The sequence below is a fragment of the Oncorhynchus tshawytscha genome, linkage group LG16 (genome assembly GCF_018296145.1).
Source record: "Oncorhynchus tshawytscha isolate Ot180627B linkage group LG16, Otsh_v2.0, whole genome shotgun sequence".
Taxonomy (NCBI): Eukaryota; Metazoa; Chordata; class Actinopteri; order Salmoniformes; family Salmonidae; genus Oncorhynchus; species Oncorhynchus tshawytscha.
The window spans coordinates 60,128,365-60,147,909 of NC_056444.1; the positions used below are offsets into that span (position 1 = coordinate 60,128,365).

A 19,545-nucleotide genomic window follows, 5' to 3' on the forward strand; every position below is an offset into this window, starting at 1 on the left:
CCAGAGGACTGGTTAATCTCATTCTCCAAGGCCGATTTGAGTAAGGTCTTTTAATCAGATCAAGTCCAGAGGGCCTGACAGTATTCCAGTGCGTGTTCTCAGAGCATTCTCAGAACACCTGGCAGGCATATTCACAGTAATTTTCAACCTCTCCTTGTCCCAGTCAGTAATTCCCACATCTTTTAAGATGACTACCATCATTCCTGTTCCCAAGAACTCTAAGGCATATTGCCACAATGACTACCGCCATGTAGCACTCACAACTGTAAACATGAAGTGCTTTGAGAGGCTGGTTATGGCTCACATCAACTCCATCATCCCAGACACCCTAGACCCACTCCAATTTGTACACCACCCCAACAGGCCCATAAACAACACAATCTCAATTGCACTCCACATTGCTCTTACCCACCTGGATAACAGGAATACATATGTGAGAATACAGTTCACTGACTACAGCTCAGCATTCAACACCATTGTCCCTTCCAAGCTCATCACCAAGCTTAGGACCCTGGGACTGAACACTTCCCTCTGTAACTAGATCCTAGACTTCCTGACAGGCTGACCCCAGGTGGTGAGTGTAGGCAACATCACCTCAGCCATGCTAATCCTCAACACGGGGGTCCAACAGGGGTGTGTGCTTAGTCCCCTCCTGTACTCCCTGTTCACCCACGACTGTGTGGCCTCGCACAACTGTGTGGCCACGCACCGGCAATGATGAGATCGCCTACACAGAGGAGTTCAGTGACCTGGCAGTGTGGTGCCGGATCAAACCCTTCCCCTCAACGTTAGTAAGGCCAAGTAGCTGATCGTGGACTGCAGGAAACGGGGCGAAGATGCCTCCATCCACATCGGCGGGGCTGCAGTGGAGCGGGTTGAGAGCTTCAAGTTCCTCAGTGTCTAAATCACTAATACTTAAAATTGTCCACACACACACACACACAGTCGTGAACAAGGCTGCACCTCTTTCCCCTCTTGCCGACTCTATTCTTTGTACATATCAATGATGTTGCTCTTATTGCTGGTGATTCTCTGATCCACCTCTATGCAGACGACACCAATCTGTGTACATCTAGCCCATCTTTGGACACTGTGTTAACAAACCTCCAAACGAGCTTCAATGCCATACAACACTCCTTCCGCGGCCTCCAACTGCTTTTAAATGCTAGTAAATCTAAATGCATGCTCTTCAACCGATTGTTGCCCGCACCCACACGCCCGACTAGCATCACTACTCTGGACGGTTCTGACTTAGAATATGTGGACAACTACAAATACCTGTCATGCCTGCTCCCGCTTTTCCCCCCTGGCGCTCGAGGGCGCCAGACTGCCCTGCATTACGCACTCCTGCCAACATCATTTACGCACACCTGCCTTCCCTCGTCATGCGCTTCAGCAATATTGGACTCACCTGGACTCACTCATTCACCTGTTTATTTCCTCCCCTATAGTTGTCAGTTCCCTGCTCTGTTCCCCGCTGCTGCATTGTTTGTCATATGCCCGTGTTACCCGTGTGCTTACGCTGTTCCTGTCTTGTTCTATGTCTGTTCCAGATTAAATGTTTGACTCGCCGTACCTGCTTCTCATCTCCAGCGTCATTCCTTACAATACCTAGATGTCTGGTTAAACTGTAAACTCACATTAAGCATCTCCAATCCAAAATTAAATCTAGAATTGGCTTCCTATTTTGCAACAAAGCCTCCTTCACTCATGCTGCCAAACATACCCTCGTAAAACTGACTATCCTACCGATCCTTGACTTCGGCGATTTCATTTACAAAATAGCCTCCAACACTCTACTCAGCAAACTTGATGTAGTCTATCATAGTGCCATCTGTTTTGTCACCAATGCCCCATATACTGCCCACCACTGCCACCTGTATGCTCTCGTTGGCTGGCCCTCACTACATATTTGTCGCCAAACCCACTGGCTCCAGGTCATCTATAAGTCTTTGCTGGGTAAAGCCCAGCTTTATCTCAGCTCACTGGTCACCGTAGCTGGCGCTCCAGCAGGTATATTTCACTGGTCATTCCCAAAGCCAACACTTCCTTTGGCCGCCTTTCCTTCCAGTTCTTTGCTGCCAATGACTGGAACAAATTGCAAAAATCACTGAAGCTGGAGTCTCATATCTCCATCTCTAACTTTAAGCATCAGCTGTCAGAGCACTGTACCTGTACACAGCCAATCTGTAAATAGCACACCAAACTACCTCATCCCCATATTGTTATTTATCCTTTGCACCCCAGTATCTCTACTTGTACATCATCTGCACATCTATCACTCCAGTGTTAATGCTACATTGTAATTATTTTGCCTCGATGGCTTATTTATTGCCTTACCTCCCTACTCTTCTACATTTGCACACACTGTACATAGATTTTTCTATTGTGATATTGACTGTACATTTGTTTATGTGTAACTCTGTGTTGTTGTTTTTGATGCACTGCTTTGCTTTATCTTGGCCAGGTCGCAGTTGTAAATGAGAATTTGTTTTCAACTGGCCTACCTGGTTAAATAAAGGTGAAATAAAAAATGAAATAGAAAAAAGTCATACAGCTGTACCATTGAGAGCATGTTGACTGGCTGCATCACTGCTCGGTATGGCAATAGCACCACCCTCGGTCGCATGGCACTACAGACGGTGGTACGGACAGCCCAGTACATCCTGGGGTTGAGCTCCCTGCTATCCAGGACCTCTATATTAGGCGGTGTACCAGTACATCACACTGCACAATGCACTATCCCGTCTTGACAAGAAGAATACCTATATAAGAATTCTGTTCATTGACTACTGCTCAGCATTCAACCACTTAGTACCCTTCAAGCTCATCATTAAATTTGAGGCCCTGGGTCTCAACCCCACCCAGGTGGTGAAGGTAAGAAACAACATCTCCACTCCGCTGACCCTCACCACTGGGGCCCCACAAGGGTGTATGCTCAACCCCCTCCTGTACTCCCTGTTCACCCATGACTGCGTGGTCATGCATGCCTCCAACTCGATCATCAAGTTTGCAGACAACACAATAGTAGTGAGCTTGATTACCAACAACGACGAGACAGCCTACAAGGAGGAGGTGAGGGCACTCGGAGTGTGGTGTCAGGAAAACAACCTCTCACTCAACATCAACAAAACAAGGGAGATGATCGTGGACTTCAGGAAACAACAGAGGGAGCACCCCCCTATCCACATCGAAGCGACAGCAGTGGAGAAGGAGGACATTTTTAAGTTTCTCTGCCTACACATCACGGACAAACTGAAATGGTCCACCCACACGGACAGTGTGGTGAAGAAGGCACAACAGTGCCTCTTCAACCTCAGGAGGCTGAAGATATTTGGCTTGTCACCTAAAACCCTTACAAACATTTACAGATGCAGAATTGAGAGCATCCTGTCGGGCTGTGTCACCCCCTGGTACGGCAAATGTACCGCCCTCAACCGCAAGGCTCTCCAGAGGGTGGTGCGGTCTGCACAACGCATCACTGGGGGCAAACTACCTACAACAGCACCCAATGTCACAGGAAGGCCAAAAAGATCATCAAGGACAACAACCACCCGAGCCACTGCCTGTTCACCCCGCTACCATCCAGAAGGCGAGGTCAGTACAGGTGCTTCAAATCTGGAACCGAGAGACTGAAAAACAGCTTCTATCTCAAGGCCATCAGACTGTTGAACAGCCATCACTAACACAGAGAGGCTGCTGCCTACATACAGACTCAAATCTTTGGCGACTTTAATAAATGTATCACTAGTCACTTTAAATAATGCCACGTTAATAATGTTTACATATCGTACATTACTCATCTCATATGTATATACTGTATTTTATACCATCTATTGCATCTTGCCTATGCCGCTCAGTCATCGCTCATCCATATATTTATATATTATTCCATCCCTTTAGATTTGTGTGTATTAGGTACAGTAGTTGTTGTGGAATTGTTAGATTACTTGTTAGATATTACTGCACTGTCGGAATTAGAAGCACAAGCATTTCGCTACACTCGCATTAACATCTGCTAACGGCAGGTAGACTAGTGGTTAGAGCGTTGGGCCAGTAACTGAAAGGTTGGTGGATCAAATCCCTGAGCTGACAAGGTACAAATCTGTTGTTCTGCCCCTGAACAAGGCAGTTAACCCACTGTTCCTAGGCTGTCATTGTAAATAAGAATTTGTTCTTAACTGACTTGCTTGGTTAAATAAAAACAATAACCATGTGTATATAGCCAATAAAAGTTGATTGGATTTGATTTGACACTGCATCATTTGCTCACTCACAAATAATATGCACGTACATTTATACTGACTCTACACACACACACACGCACATACAATCATATATACGTTACTGCTACACTGTTTATCATATATCCTGATGTCTAGTCACCTTACCCCTATACGTATCTACCTCTATCACTCCAGTATCTACCTCTATCACTCCAGAGAGATCCTTGATGAAAACCTACTCCAGACCGCTCAGGACCTCAGACTGGGGCGAAGGTTCACCTTTCAACAGGACAACAACCCTAAGCACACAGCCAAGAGAACTCAGGAGTGGCTTCAGTACAAGTCTCTGAATGTCCTTGAGTGGCCCAGCCAGAGCCCAGACTTGAACCCAATCTAACATCTCTGGAGAGACCTGAAAATAGCTGTGCAGAGACGACCCCCATCCAACCTGACAGTTTGAGAGGATCTGCAGAGAAGTATTGGAGGTTCTCCCCCAATACAGGTGTGCCAAGCTTGAAGCGTCATACACAGGAAGACTCAAGGCTGTAATCGCTGCCAAAGGTGCTTCCGCAAAGTAATGAGTAAAGGGTCTGAATACTAATGTAAATGTATTATTTCCGTTTTTTTTAAATAAATTTGCAAAAATGTATAAAAACCTGTTTTTGCTTTGCCATTGTGTGTAGATACTGTAGATGAAGAGAAAAATATACACTACCATTCAAAAGTTTGGGGTCACTTAGAAATGGCCTTGTTTTTGAAAGAGAAGCTCATTTTTTGTCTATTAAAATAAGATAAAATTGATCAGAAATACAGTGTAGGAATTGCTAATGTAGTAAATAACTATTGTAGCTGGAAAAGTCTGATATTTAATGGAATATCTACATAGGCGTACAGAGGCCCATTATCAGCAACCATCACTCCTGCGTTCCAATGGCACGTTGGGTTAGTGAATCCAAGTTTATAATTTTAAAAGGCTAATTGATCATTAGAAAGCACTTTTCCAATTATGTTAGCACAGCTAAAAACTTTTGTACTGATTAAAGAAGAAATAAAACTGGCCTTCTTTAGACTATTTGAGTATCTGGAGCGTCAGCATTTGTGGGTTCGATTACAGGCTCAAAATGACCAGAAGCAAAGAACTTTCTTCTGAAACTCGTCAGTCTATTCTTGTTCTGAGAAATGAAGGCTATTCCATGTGAGAAATTGCCAAGAAACTGAAGATCTCGTACAACGCTGTGTACTACCTTCACAGAACAGCACAAACTGGCTCTAACCAGAATAGAAAGAGGAGTGGGAGGCCCTGGTGCACAACTGAGCAGGAGGACAAGTACATTAGAGTGTCTAGTTTGAGAAACAGACCCCTCACAAGTCCTCAACTGGCAGCTTCATTAAATAGTACCCACAAAACACCAGTCTCAATGTCAACAGTGAAGAGGCGACTCCGGGATGCTGACCTTCTAGGCAGAGTTCCTCTGTCCAGTGTCTGTGTTCGATTGCCCATCTTAATCTTTTATTTTTATTGGCCAGTCTGAGATATGGCTTTTTCTTTGCAACTCTGCCTAGAAGGCCAGCATTCCGGAGTCGCCTCTTCACTGTTGACGTTGAGACTGGTGTGTTGTGGGTACTATTTATTGAAACTGCCAGTTGAGGTCTTGTGAAGCTCCTTTCTTTCATTGCTTTTCTTTCAAAACCAAGGACATTTTTAAGTGACCCCAAACTTTTGAACGGTAGTGTATTTAATTAATTTTTAAATACTGCTGTAACATAACAAAATGTGGAAAAACTGAAGGGGTCTGAATAGTTCCCGAATGCACTGTATGTGATCCAAATGTTAAATTAAATGTTTTATCAAAAGGTACACACATAATTTCACAATGACATAAAGGCACTATTTTTATGGAATGACCCAGTTAGCTGTTGTTGACTGACTTAGGTTGCAGCAGTAAGCTTATTTATTTAATTTTTATTTCACCTTTATTTAACCAGGTAGGCCAGTTGAGAAGAAGTTCTCATTTACAACTGCAACCTGGCCAAGATAAAGCAAAGCAAAACAAAAAGAACAACACAGAGTTACACATAAACAAACGTACAGTCAATAACACAATAGAAAAATCTATGTACAGTGTGTGCAAATGTAGAAGAGTAGGGAGGTAGGCAATAAATAGGTCATAGAGGCGTATAATTACAATTTAGCATTAACACTGGAATGATAGATGTGCAGATGATTATATGCAAGTAGAGATACTGGGGTGCAAGAGGGTAAGTAATAATATGGGGATGAGGTAGTTCGGTGTGCTATTTACAAATCCTCTCATTCCAAGATGGCGTAGCAGTGAAGACGTGTTTGTTTGTCCTCTCGTGTACTTTTGTATTTATTCATATTTTTTTGTATATTTTTTGTATATATATTTCAATTTATTTTCAATCTCTTTTCGATTTTGAATTTGATTATACCTTCCGGTAACCTGCCTCACCCAATGTGATGTGGAATCGCTATTATTTTCAATTTTAGAACACATTCAAGAACCTCCAGAAGCTAACCAGCTAATTAGCTACAAGCTATTTAGTCATTGTTAGCCACTGCTAGCGGCTTTTACCTTCTGCACACATACCAGCCCTGTTTTTAGCCTGGATAATACTCGCTAGTCTACCAGTATCGGACTGTCTCTCCACAACAACGCCGGATTCCTGCCGTAATCCCTGGACCACTACCACTACTACACTACTACTGATCTTCACAGCTAGCTTGCATTCACCGTGGCACCGAAGCTATCCCTGAGGCCCACCTCCCGGCCTACTCAGCTGTTCACACAAACCCCACTCATACACGGCTAGAGCCCAATACTCCACCGAATCCTTGCTGTAAACACTGGACCTTGGCACCGGATCACCGCTGCTACCGATTGGCTATAGTGGCAAATGCCACTGCCACGAAGCTAGCACCAGTTAGCCGTGTTAGCCGTAAGCCAGGCACATCTCCCGGCTAGCAAACTAAATTCTACAATACCTCTTTCGCCATCTGGCTTGGATTCTCTGTCGACACGGCACCCTGCCGCACCTCCACGACTGGTCTGCCGACGAATACTCCATCCGCTGTGCCTTCAACCGGCCTCCGTCGGAGCAGACGCTCCTACTAGCCCCGAGCTACTAACTTTAAACGCTGTGTCGCCCGCGTGCTAACGTAGTGGCGGCTTCCCTGCTCCATCTACTGCTGCCCCCTGTACACTATGATCACTTGGCTACATAGCTGATGCCTGCTGGACTGTCCATTAATCACGGTACTCCATTCTGTTTATTTATTTTTATCTGTCGGCCCCAGCCGCGAACTCAGGCTCTGTGTGTAGTTAATCTGACTCTCTCTGCCTAGTCATCACCATTTCACCTGTTGTTGTTGTGTTAGCTGATTAGCTGTTGTTGTCTCACCTGTTGTTTTAGCTAGCTCTCCCAATCAACACCTGCGATTACTTTATGCCTTGCTGTATGTCTCTCTCAAATGTCAATATGCTTTGTATACTGTTGTTCAGGTTAGTTATCATTGTTTTAGTTTACAATGGAGCCCCTAGTTCCACTCTTCATACCTCTGATAGCTCCTTTGTCCCACCTCCCACACACGCGGTGACCTCACCCATTACAACCAGCATGTCCAGAGATACTACCTCTCTTATCATCACCCAGTGCCTGGGCTTACCTCCGCTGTACCCACACCCCACCATACCCCTGTCTGTGTATTATGCCCTGAATATATTCTAACACGCCCAGAAATCAGCTCCTCCTTTTTTCTCCCAACACTCTAGGTGACCAGTTTTGATAGCCTTTAGCCGTACCCTCATCCTACTCTTCCTCTGTTCCGCGGGTGATGTGGAGGTAAACCCAGGCCCTGCATGTCCCCAGGCACCCTCATTTGTTGACTTCTGTGATCGAAAAAGCCTTGGTTTCATGCATGTCAACATCAGAAGCCTCCTCCCTAAGTTTGTTTTACTCACTGCTTTAGCACTCACTGCTTTAGCACACTCTGCCAACCCTGATGTCCTTGCCGTGTCTGAATCCTGGCTTAGGAAGGCCACCAAAAATTCTGAGATTTCCATACCCAACTATAACATTTTCCGTCAAGATAGAACTGCCAAAGGGGGAGGAGTTGCAGTCTACTGCAGAGATAGCCTGCAAAGTAACGTCATACTTTCCAGGTCCATACCCAAACAGTTCGAACTTCTAATTTTAAAAACGAATCTCTCCAGAAATAAGTCTCTCACTGTTGCCGCCTGCTACCGACCCCCCTCAGCTCCCAGCTGTGCCCTGGACACCATTTGTGAATTGATCGCCCCCCATCTAGCTTCAGAGTTTGTTCTGTTAGGTTACCTAAACTGGGATATGCTTAACACCCCGGCAGTCCTGCAATCCAAGCTAGATGCCCTCAATCTCACACAAATCATCAAGGAACCCACCAGGTACAACCCTAAATCTGTAAACAAGGGCACCCTCATAGACGTTATCCTGACCAACTGGCCCTCCAAATACACCTCCGCTGTCTTCAATCAGGATCTCAGCGATCAGTGCCTCATTGCCAGTATCCGCTACGGGTCCGCAGTCAAACGACCACCCCTCATCACCGTCCAACGCTCCCTAAAACACTTCTGCGAGCAGGCCTTCCTAATCGACCTGGCCCGGGTATCCTGGAAGAATATTGACCTCATCTCGTCAGTTGAGGATGCCTGGTCATTCTTTAAAAGTAACTTCCTCACCATCTTAGATAAGCATGCTCCGTTCAAAAAATGCAGAACTAAGAACAGATATAGCCCTTGGTTCACTCCAGACCTGACTGCCCTCGACCAGCACAAAAACATCCTGTGTCGGACTGCAATAGCATCGAATAGTCCCCGCGATATGCAACTGTTCAGGGAAGTCAGGAACCAATATACGCAGTCAGTCAGGAAAGCAAAGGCCAGCTTTTTCAAGCAGAAATTTGCATCCTGTAGCTCTAACTCCAAAAAGTTCTGGGACACTGTAAAGTCCATGGAGAACAAGAGCACCTCCTCCCAGCTGCCCACTGCACTGAGGCTAGGTAACACGGTCACTCTGGCTAGACTGTAAACTCTCCTGGTAAAACTGACTATCCTACCGATCCTCGACTTCGCCGATGTCATCTACAAAATAGCTTCCAATACTCTACTCAGCAAACTGGATGCAGTTTATCATTGTGCCATCCGTTTTGTTACTAAAGCACCTTATACCACCCACCACTGCGACCTGTATGCTCTAGTCGGCTGGCCCTCGCTACATATTTGTCGCCAGACCCACTGGCTCCAGGTCATCTACAAGTTCATGCTAGGTAAAGCTCCGCCTTATCTTAGTTCACTGGTCACGATGGCAACACCCACCCGTAGCACGCGCTCCAGCAGGTGTATCTCACTGATCATCCCTAAAGCCAACACCTCATTTGGCCGCCTTTCCTTCCAGTTCTCTGCTGCCTGTGACTAGAACGAATTGCAAAAATCGCTGAAGTTGGAGACTTTTATCTCCCTCACCAACTTTAAACATCTGCTATCTGAGCAGCTAACCGATCGTTGCAACTGTACATAGTCCATCGGTAAATAGCCCACCCATTTTTACCTACCTCATCCCCATACTGTTTTTATTTATTTACTTTTCTGCTCTTTTGCACACCAGTATCTCTACCTGCACATGACCATCTGATCATCTATCACTCCAGTGTTAATCTGCTAAATTGTAATTATTCACCTACCTCCTCATGCCTTTTGCACACAATGTATATAGACTCTTTTTTTCTTTTTTTTCTACTGTGTTATTGACTTGTTTATTGTTTACTCCATGTGTAACTCTGTGTTGTTGTCTGTTCACACGGCTATGCTTTATCTAGGTCGCAGTTGTAAATGAGAACTTGTTCTCAACTAGCCTACCTGGTTAAATAAAGGTGAAATATATATATATATATTTTGAATTGGCTGTGTACAGGTACAGTAAGCTGCTCTGACAGCTGATGCTTAAAGTTAGAGAGGGAGATATGAGACTCCAGCTTCAGTGATTTTTGCTGTAGCTTGTAAACCAATTCCAGTCATTGGCAGCAGAGAACTGGAAGGAAAGGCGGCCAAAAGAAGTGTTGGCTTTGGGGATGACCAGTGAAATATACCTGCTGGAGTGCCTGCTATGGGTGGGTGTTGCAATTGTGTTGCAATTGTGTCTAGCTAGCTAACTAACAACAACAATTTCCGCAATAGTGATAAAGCAATGGAAAGAAACGACTCATGTTTGTGAAATAATCCATCTGCATTTATTGTTGCTATAGTTAAATATTCCTAGTAGTTCCATTATGTGTATCCAAAATCTGAACCCATCCATACTAGCTATTTAAATTGGTTTACAAGCTGCAGCCTTCGGCATGGGTAAAAATGACAAGTGCATGTGCAGCTGGGCAGCCTTCCACAGGTGGGACTCGGACTTGGTAGCTAATTTTCAATATCCAAGTGCATGCGTGTCTGGTTGGCTGAGCTGGCAAATCAGCTGTTTTTGGCTGGTATATGCCCATGTTCTTTTTGTTCCTAACAGGGCAAGCAGGGGCACAGAGAGTAACTGCTTTTTAACATCTTTAATTGGCATTTTAGGAAGGACATTTATTAATTCATATTGTAATTATTTATAGATCATATTTCATAGAATTCTGGAACACTGGGAAGTTACTTTAAGGCATTAATGGTTTACCGAGACATTTATTTCCTTTTGCTTTGTGGATGCATTTTCCTCCGAATAGAGGAGATGGCTTTGGAAGAGAGGAGTCAGTGCAGTAGTTAGCTCTCTGACAGGGTTTTCAAAAAGAGGGGCATTGGCTGTTTTTTTTTTTTGCTGTGTGTTGTTCTCAAGGGGATTTCCCTTTCTTTCTTTCAGAATTGGCTGGACCCGTCAAAGGAGATCAAGAAGCAAATCCGAAGTTAGTGTGACCACGCATGTACACACACACACACACACACACACACACACACACACACACACACACACACACACACACACACACACACACACACACACACACACACACACACACACACACAGTGCTGACTGTGTGTCGTTTATCCACAGTTGGCTCATGGCATTTCGGATTTGCTGTCAAGTTTTATCCCCCTGACCCATCTCAGCTCACTGAAGACATCACCAGGTGGGTTTGAATCATAATCAACAGCAACAACATCTACTAAATATGCTATGGAAGTCAGATTTGATGTCTAACTGCCTTTATTGATAATAACCAGTCCCTCCAGGATTTTGCGATTTATGCTAGGGCTTGCAAATTTGACCACTATTACTGCATAAAACTGCAATTATTACTTAATAAAATTGTGTGATCACTGCACTACAAAAACAGGGTTTGCAATTAACTGCATACATTTGTTAAATCAAGCCAGAAGTCGTTGCAAATTGCCATACAAAACTTCAGAACTGCCGCAGCAAAATCAAGCATTTTTGCCGACAAATCCCACATGAAAAAATACTATAGTATACTATGGTATAAATACTGTAGTATTATTATATATACAGTTGAAGTCGGAGGTTTACATACACCTTAGGTTGGGATGGTGTTCTTCTGACTTGCAAGTGTCCCCTTTATTTTAAGAATGTGATATGTCAGAATAATAGTAGAGAAAATTATTTATTGCAGCTTTTTTTCTCCAAACATAACAATGGTCATTATGGCCAAACAGTTCTATTTTTTTGTTTTGTCAGACCAGAGGACATTGCTCTTTTAGTTCAAATAGTACAATATTTGCCCCATGTGCAGTTGCAAAACCCATTTCCTACCAAGTTTAACTTCTGATGTCTGACTTTGTTGCTTCAATATATCCACATAATTTTCCTGCCTCATGATGCCATCTATTTCATGGTTTTGGAGCAGTGGCTTCTTCTTCTTTGCTGTCCCCCTTTTTCTCCAAACATAACAATGGTCATTATGGCCAAACAGTTCTATTTTTGTTTTGTCAGACCAGTTGCTCCAAATGTCCAGTAAAACGTACTTTTTATGGAGTGGCTTTTTTTTTTCAGGTTACTGGACTTTTTTTTTTACTGTGGATATAGATACTTTTGTACCTGTTTCCTCCAGCATCTTCACAAGGTCCTTTGCTGCTGTTCTGGGATTGTTTTGCACTTGTCACACCAAAGTACGTTCATCTCTAGGAGACAGAACGCATCTCCTTCCTGAGCGGTATGACGGCTGCGTGGTCCCCTGGTGTTTATACTTGGGTACTATTGTTTGTACAGATGAACGTGGTACCTTCAGGCAGTTGGAAATTGCTCCCAAGGATGAACCAGACTTGTGGAAGTTACAATTTATCTTCTGAGGTCTTGGCTGATTTCTCTTGATTTTCCAATGATATCAAGCAAAGATGCACTGAGTTTGAAGGTAGGGCTTGAAATACATCCACAGGTACACTTCCAATTGACTCAAATAATGCCAATTAGCCTATCAGAAGCTTCTAAAGCCATGACATAATTTTCTGGAATTTTCCAAGCTGTTTAAAGGCACAGTCAACTTCGTGTATGTAAACTTCTGACCCACTGGAATTGTGACACAGTAAATTATAAGTGAAATAATTTGTCTGTAAACAATTATTGGAAAAATTACTTGTGTCATGCACAAAGTAGATGTCCTACCCAACTTACCAAAACTATAGTTTGTTTTACAAGAAATTTGTGGAGTGGTTGAAAAACAAGTTTTAATGACTCCAACCTAAGTGTATGTAAACTTCCGATTTCAACTGTATATACTATATTATTCACTGTAATGTTTTCTCTGACTTTACTGTGTTATTCACTGTAATGTTTTTGCGGAATTTACTGTGGTGTTTGGGACATGACTCTAGTATACTGTAGTATTTACTCTAGTGTTGTTGCAGACATCACTGTAATATACTGTAGTATTTACAGTTTATTATAGTATAAATACTATACTCCCGTGGGGCAGCACACAATTGGCCCAGCGCTGTCTGGGTTAGGGGAGGGTTTGGCCAGGGGGGCTTTACTTGGCTCATCTCGCTCTAGCGACTCCTTGTGGCTGGCCGGACACCTGAAGGCTGACCTCGGTTGTCAGTTGAACTGTGTTTCCTCCAACACATTGTTTCGGTGTTTCGGAGGACCTTCGCCTCCCGAGGCCGTTGGGGAGTTTCAGCAATGAGACAAGATTAAAATTAGGGAGAATAAGGGAGTAAAAAAATGAAAATAATATAGATGCTACAGTAATAACTGTAGTGTTTTTGTGGACATTACTGTGGTATTTACTATAGTGTTTTTGTTTTATTATCTTTGATGGTGATGGGATGTACAATACCGACACTTCCAGGCTTGCGTAACATTTTCAAAGCAGTCTGATCTGATACAAAAGTACCGATACCTGTATCATGATCAATGACGTCCAAAGCTTAGTTTGATCAAGTGATTTTTCAAAATGTTGCAAGCTTTTTTTGATGCCAAGTTGCTTTCAAACACTCACCTCTACCGGGGACAGTATTTGCAGATGTAGCTTTTATTTCCAGACCAGAGCACCTGACTGGTAACTCTGCAGGTAGGGTAGCGAGCCATCGGTTTCTCAGATGATAAAACATAGGGTCGAATCAAGTCAAATTCTATTCGTCACATGTGCCAAATACAACAGGTGTAGACCTTACAGGGAAATGCTTACTTACAAGCCCTTAACCAACAATGCAGTTTTAAGAAAACCAAAAAAAAGGTAAGAGATAAGAACAACAAATAATTAAAGAGCAGCAGTAAAATAACAATAGTGGGGCTATATACAGGGGTTACCGGTATTCTAACTTCCGTGATGCATATAAGGCCCTCCCCCGCTCTCCTTTCGGAAAAGCTGACCATGACTCCATTTTGTTGCTCCCTGCCTACAGACAGAAACTAAAGCAAGAAGTTCCCGCGAAGTTCTGTTCAACGCTGGTCCGACCAATCTGATTCCACACTCCAAGACTGCTTCCATCATGTGGACTGGGATATGTTTCGTATTGCGTCAGACAACAACACTGACGAATACGCTGATTCGGTGAGCGAGTTCATTAGAACGTGCGTTGAAGATGTCGTTTCCATAACAATGATTAAAACATTCCCAAACCAGAAACCGTGGATTGATGGCAGCATTCGCGTGAAACTGAAAGCGCGAACCACTGCTTTTAATCAGGGCAAGGTGACCGGAAACATGACCGAATACAAACAGTGTAGCTATTCCCTCGGCAAGGCAATCAAACAAGCTAAGCGTCAATATAGAGACAAAGTAGCATCACAATTCAATGGCTCAGACACAAGAGGTATGTGGCAGTCAATCACGGATTACAAAAAGAAAACCAGCCCAGTCACGGACCAGGATGTCTTGCTCCCAGGCAGACTAAATAACTTTTTTGCCCGCTTTGAGGACAATACAGTGCCACTGACACGGCCTGCAATGAAAACATGGGGACTCTCCTTCACTGCAGCCGAGGTGAGTAAAACATTTAAACGTGTTAAACCTCGCAAGGCTGCAGGCCCAGACGGCATCCCCAGCCGCGTCCTCAGAGCATGCGCATACCAGCTGGCTGGTGTGTTTACGGACATATTCAATCAATCCCTATCCCAGTCTGCTGTTCCCACATGCTTCAAGAGGGCCACCATTGTTCCTGTTCCCAAGAAAGCTAAGGTAACTGAGCTAAACGACTACCGCCCCGTAGCACTCACTTCCGTCATCATGAAGTGCTTTGAGAGACTAGTCAAGGACCATATCACCTCCACCCTACCTGACACCCTAGACCCACTCCAATTTGCTTCCGCCCAAATAGGTCCACAGACGATGCAATATCAACCACACTGCACACTGCCCTAACCCATCTGGACAAGAGGAATACCTATGTAAGAATGCTGTTCATCGACTACAGCTCAGCATTTAACACCATAGTACCCTCCAAACTCGTCATCAAGCTCGAGACCCTGGGTCTCGACCCCGCCCTGTGCAACTGGGTACTGGACTTCCTGACGGGCCGCCCCCAGGTGGTGAGGGTAGGTAACAACATCTCCACCCCGCTGATCCTCAACACTGGGGCCCCACAAGGGTGCGTTCTGAGCCCTCTCCTGTACTCCCTGTTCACCCACGACTGCGTGGCCACGCACGCCTCCAACTCAATCATCAAGTTTGCGGACGACACAACAGTGGTAGGCTTGATTACCAACAACGACGAGACGGCCTACAGGGAGGAGGTGAGGGCCCTCGGAGTGTGGTGTCAGGAAAATAACCTCACACTCAACGTCAACAAAACTAAGGAGATGATTGTGGACTTCAGGAAACAGCAGAGGGAACACCCCCCTATCCACATCGAACTGTGGCAAGACATCAGTAGATTTATAATTGAACACATTTATGAAGATTTTACACTATTGTGGAGAGATGTACTGCTTGGATTCTTTACATACGATAGAAATAAGCTGAAACATTTTCATGTAATTAATTTCATTATTCTTTTGGCCAAATTTCATATACACAAATGTAAATTTACAAACAAAAAAACACATTTTCTTACACTACAAAAAGAAATTGAACTGTATTTTAAGACAATTAAATACTCTACTAACAAAAAAGCTGTTAGAATTATAAGTGTATGTATGTCCCTTAAGGTATTTAGCTCGATTGTCCATTGTATATAATCTACAGTGCCTTGCGAAAGTATTATTGATGGAGAGCATTCTCCAGCAGTTTTCCCCCCTTGAACTTTGCGACCTTTTTTTTAACAAATTAAAAATGTTTGAAATATCCAATAAATGTCGTTCCACTTCATGATTGTGTCCCACTTGTTGTTGATTCTTCACAAAAAAATACAGTTTTATATCTTTATGTTTGAAGCCTGAAATGTGGCAAAAGGTCGCAAAGTTCAAGGGGGCCGAATACTTTCGCAAGGCACTGTATCTGTGAATTCCTGACAGTACGTAGAGCTATACAATTTTCTGTAAAAATTGCTACAGTACTTAGTGATTCATTTTTTGTGTTATTTTTAGAGTGAAATTTCTCAAGTCTAAAAAAATAGGATGAATTCTGTTCTCCCTCCTCAATCCAATTTTTCCTAGATATAATAAAGGCTCCTTCTGCTTTTAATCTATATATATTATCCAGTTTATTTTGCAACTAAATTAGTTCCATCTTCTCCTCCCCCGAGAGGCCGGCTGGGGACCTCTGAGAAAGGGAAGTTATCTTAATGATCACCTTTTCCTCCTCAGCTCTTCTGGTCTTAGCAAGATTACTACCATATTTTCTAAGGTATTTGGACACCTCAAATTTAAAGAGCTCCCAGTTCTTGCAATAAGATTTTTCTTCACAAGCCCTTTCCCAAAAGTGTGAGAGCAGATCTTTAACCTCAAATTGAACTATATCATTATTTAATAATGAGCTATTTAGCTTCCAGTAGGATGCTCTACCAAGGTTAGTATCAGGGGTAAATATTTTAATATTAATGTAAATGGCCCTATGGTCTGTGAGAGGAGTAGTAAAAATATTTGTAGTAACACACTCACTACCAATACATTTGGATATAAGCCACAAATCTATTCTGGATCTGTAAGCTGGAAACCTCTCTCTCCGTATATCAGTAAGATCAAACATTTCCAGAAAAAGTATTAAACCCAAATTCTGATTGGTTGGCCTACCTGGGGGCCATCTATCAGTTGAATTATCTATAGTAATGTTAAAGTCCTATCAATAATAACGAATTGGGAAATTTAGATAACCAATGAAGTATATGTTTCTCTATAGATTCAAGCAACTCATCATTCTAATGTTTGGTGTTGTACCTGTAGAAGTTTACAGTAATGAGCGTAATGTAATTGTAACTGATCACAAGACAAATAAAGTGACCAAAGGGGTCAGTCACATTCTGAGTGTAGAATATTACCACCAAATCTATTTTTCATTGTAGTGACACAAGCGGAGTGTTCAGATCCATGGGAAAGCCAAATATCGTTGCCCCACTGTGACCTCCAGAAGTTGCTATCAGCCGAAATTGAGTGAGACTCTTGAAAAAAGCAAAAATCTGTTCGAAATTGTTTAGCAAATAAAAATAAGGCTTTGCGCTTCACATTGTTTCGTAACCCCCTAGCATTAAGAGAAACTATAGACAAAGACAAAACAACAAAGATGATATAAAAGTATAAACTGTTGTAGGATGAGTCAAAGACGTAGGAGCAGTGAACGTAAATGATAAGGAACCGAGATCTGTACCATTTAAGTCAATTTAAAGTGAAAATAGTTTATTCCATAACCTTTGAGCTAGACGTTATCCGGCTTTGAAATTCAACTCAACTGAAAATGATGTTCAAGACCAAACCAAGGGTTCTTGTAGTAAGAGAGACTAAAAACCCTCTTTAGTGTAATCAGGAACTATTCTGAGGCATAAAATGCAAAATAATAATTTAAATAAAAGTTTACCTACTATTTTAAATGCATATGAAAACTGATCATAAAATAATAGAATAAAAAAGGTTTTACATATACACGTTCCTAAGACCTTTTTTTGGAAATAAGTATTAATAACTAAATAGAACAATAACCGTGTAAAGTCAGAGCAGACCTGTATGCCCTTTAAAACAGTATCTTAGTTACTGTATACATAAAAAATAAATACAACTTTCAATCTTCTTCGTCTGGTCATACAAGAACAAACTAAACTAAGTACCTGAGTATTCCGAAAAATAGTCACCTGATGCTTGTTAGGTAAACAATATAAGGAACATGAGTATGCCATGGCTTAAACCACCATCAACCATCAACCATCAATCGGGCTGAAATGCTCGGCGAAACGCAGACCATGGCTCTGAAGGAAGGCGTTCTTCCTAGCAGCTTTCCAGACAGCATCCCTGTAGAATGTCAGTGAAGAGGATGATGATACCCCTTGGTCTTGAATCGTTTTGCTGTTGCTTCTTGCCGAGGCGATGCACAACGTCGATGGTATCACCAACTTTGTTCTTCTCTCCAGGCAAAACTTCTTGGCAGATGCGGATAGCCACTCCTCACACATCCTCTCATTCTCCACCTCTGGCAAGCCGTAGAGTCTCAGGTTCCATCTTCTTGTGTAATTGTTCCAGATCACTGAGACGTCTATGGTAGACATTGTTATTCTTTTCCACCTTTTCCACACTTTTTTCAACTTTTGCCACTCTCGTTTTCACATCCTTGATTTCACCACATGCAAACTCCACAGTCTTTTTCAAGCCTTCGATAACCATGGTGTTTACGCCTACCATTTTCTCAATGGTGTCAGACCTGGAGTTGATGATTAAGTAGAGGGTAGCCATGATGTCAGATTTCATGTTGGGTTTTTTGGAGGGTGGAGGTTTGCACGGAGTAACTGGTAAAGAGGGGAATTCGTCATCTTCAACAGCAATCGAAAGCATGATATTATCCATAGGGCAAGCGTAGTTATGGCAGTTGTCTATAAGCACGTTTCTCTCTTGTTGATTAGCAATAGAACGGCTAACTTCTTCCTTTCTTTTTTTGTCATGACTTTGCATGGACACGCCAAAATAAATTATCCAATTATTATTCCAGTCACAGGAAAGATCTTATATCTTAAACAAATAAAAATAGTAATGACTGTAAACTTGTTTTTTTCACAATCTTTCTGAAGTTTGGTACGGAGCTCGGTAAAAAAGCATCTGTTCAAGCCGCCATCTTGGCACCCCGCTGGTGACAGGTGTGCGCCCTAATGATCAACCTGGTGACCTAGAGGCCGGAGAGGGAGCGCACAGTGACAGCGCAGTTTGACTAGGCTACTGATATCGCCTATGGTTGTTCGCCATGCAAAATAACTTGTAGATCAATATCTGTCAACACAGTTACATGCAGTTCGACACTGAAGGAGAGGAAGCATCAGTCGTCACTAAAGATGAGAGACATTTTCAGAAGGTAGAAAGAATGTAATATAAGCTAATACATTTAGTGAACCAGCGATTTGTAACATTTTATATATTTTCTGACCGATGCATTTGGATCGGTTTGGGGTCTGTGGACCGATGCACTTGTGTCTTAAACATTTGAATCAGGGACCGATGCGTATCGGTGAATCATTACTTCCCTAGTATGAAGTGTAGTATTCTACAGTATACTACACGATTATACTAAGTACTACACGATCGAGGGATACTAAAGTGTGTAGTATAGTATTCTACAGTATACTACAAAATTCTCTATTAAGTACTACACATGATCAAAGGATACTACAGCATGGAGTATAGTATTCTACGGTATACTACAGTTTACTACAGAATTCTATAGTAAGTACTATACTATTCTATATTAAACAGGGGC

The 19,545-nt window shown here is 42.8% G+C and overlaps 1 protein-coding gene across 1 annotated transcript in view; it reads left to right on the plus strand.

Annotated features, from left to right (window-relative positions):
* Window positions 1-19,545, plus strand: part of si:dkey-178k16.1 (band 4.1-like protein 1) — a 102,595-nt gene that overhangs the window by 40,805 nt on the left and 42,245 nt on the right. The window contains exons 5-6 of the mRNA XM_042299921.1: window positions 11,124-11,166; window positions 11,316-11,391. Of these exons, the coding sequence (XP_042155855.1) occupies window positions 11,124-11,166; window positions 11,316-11,391 (119 nt within the window). The remainder of the gene's footprint in view (window positions 1-11,123; window positions 11,167-11,315; window positions 11,392-19,545) is intronic.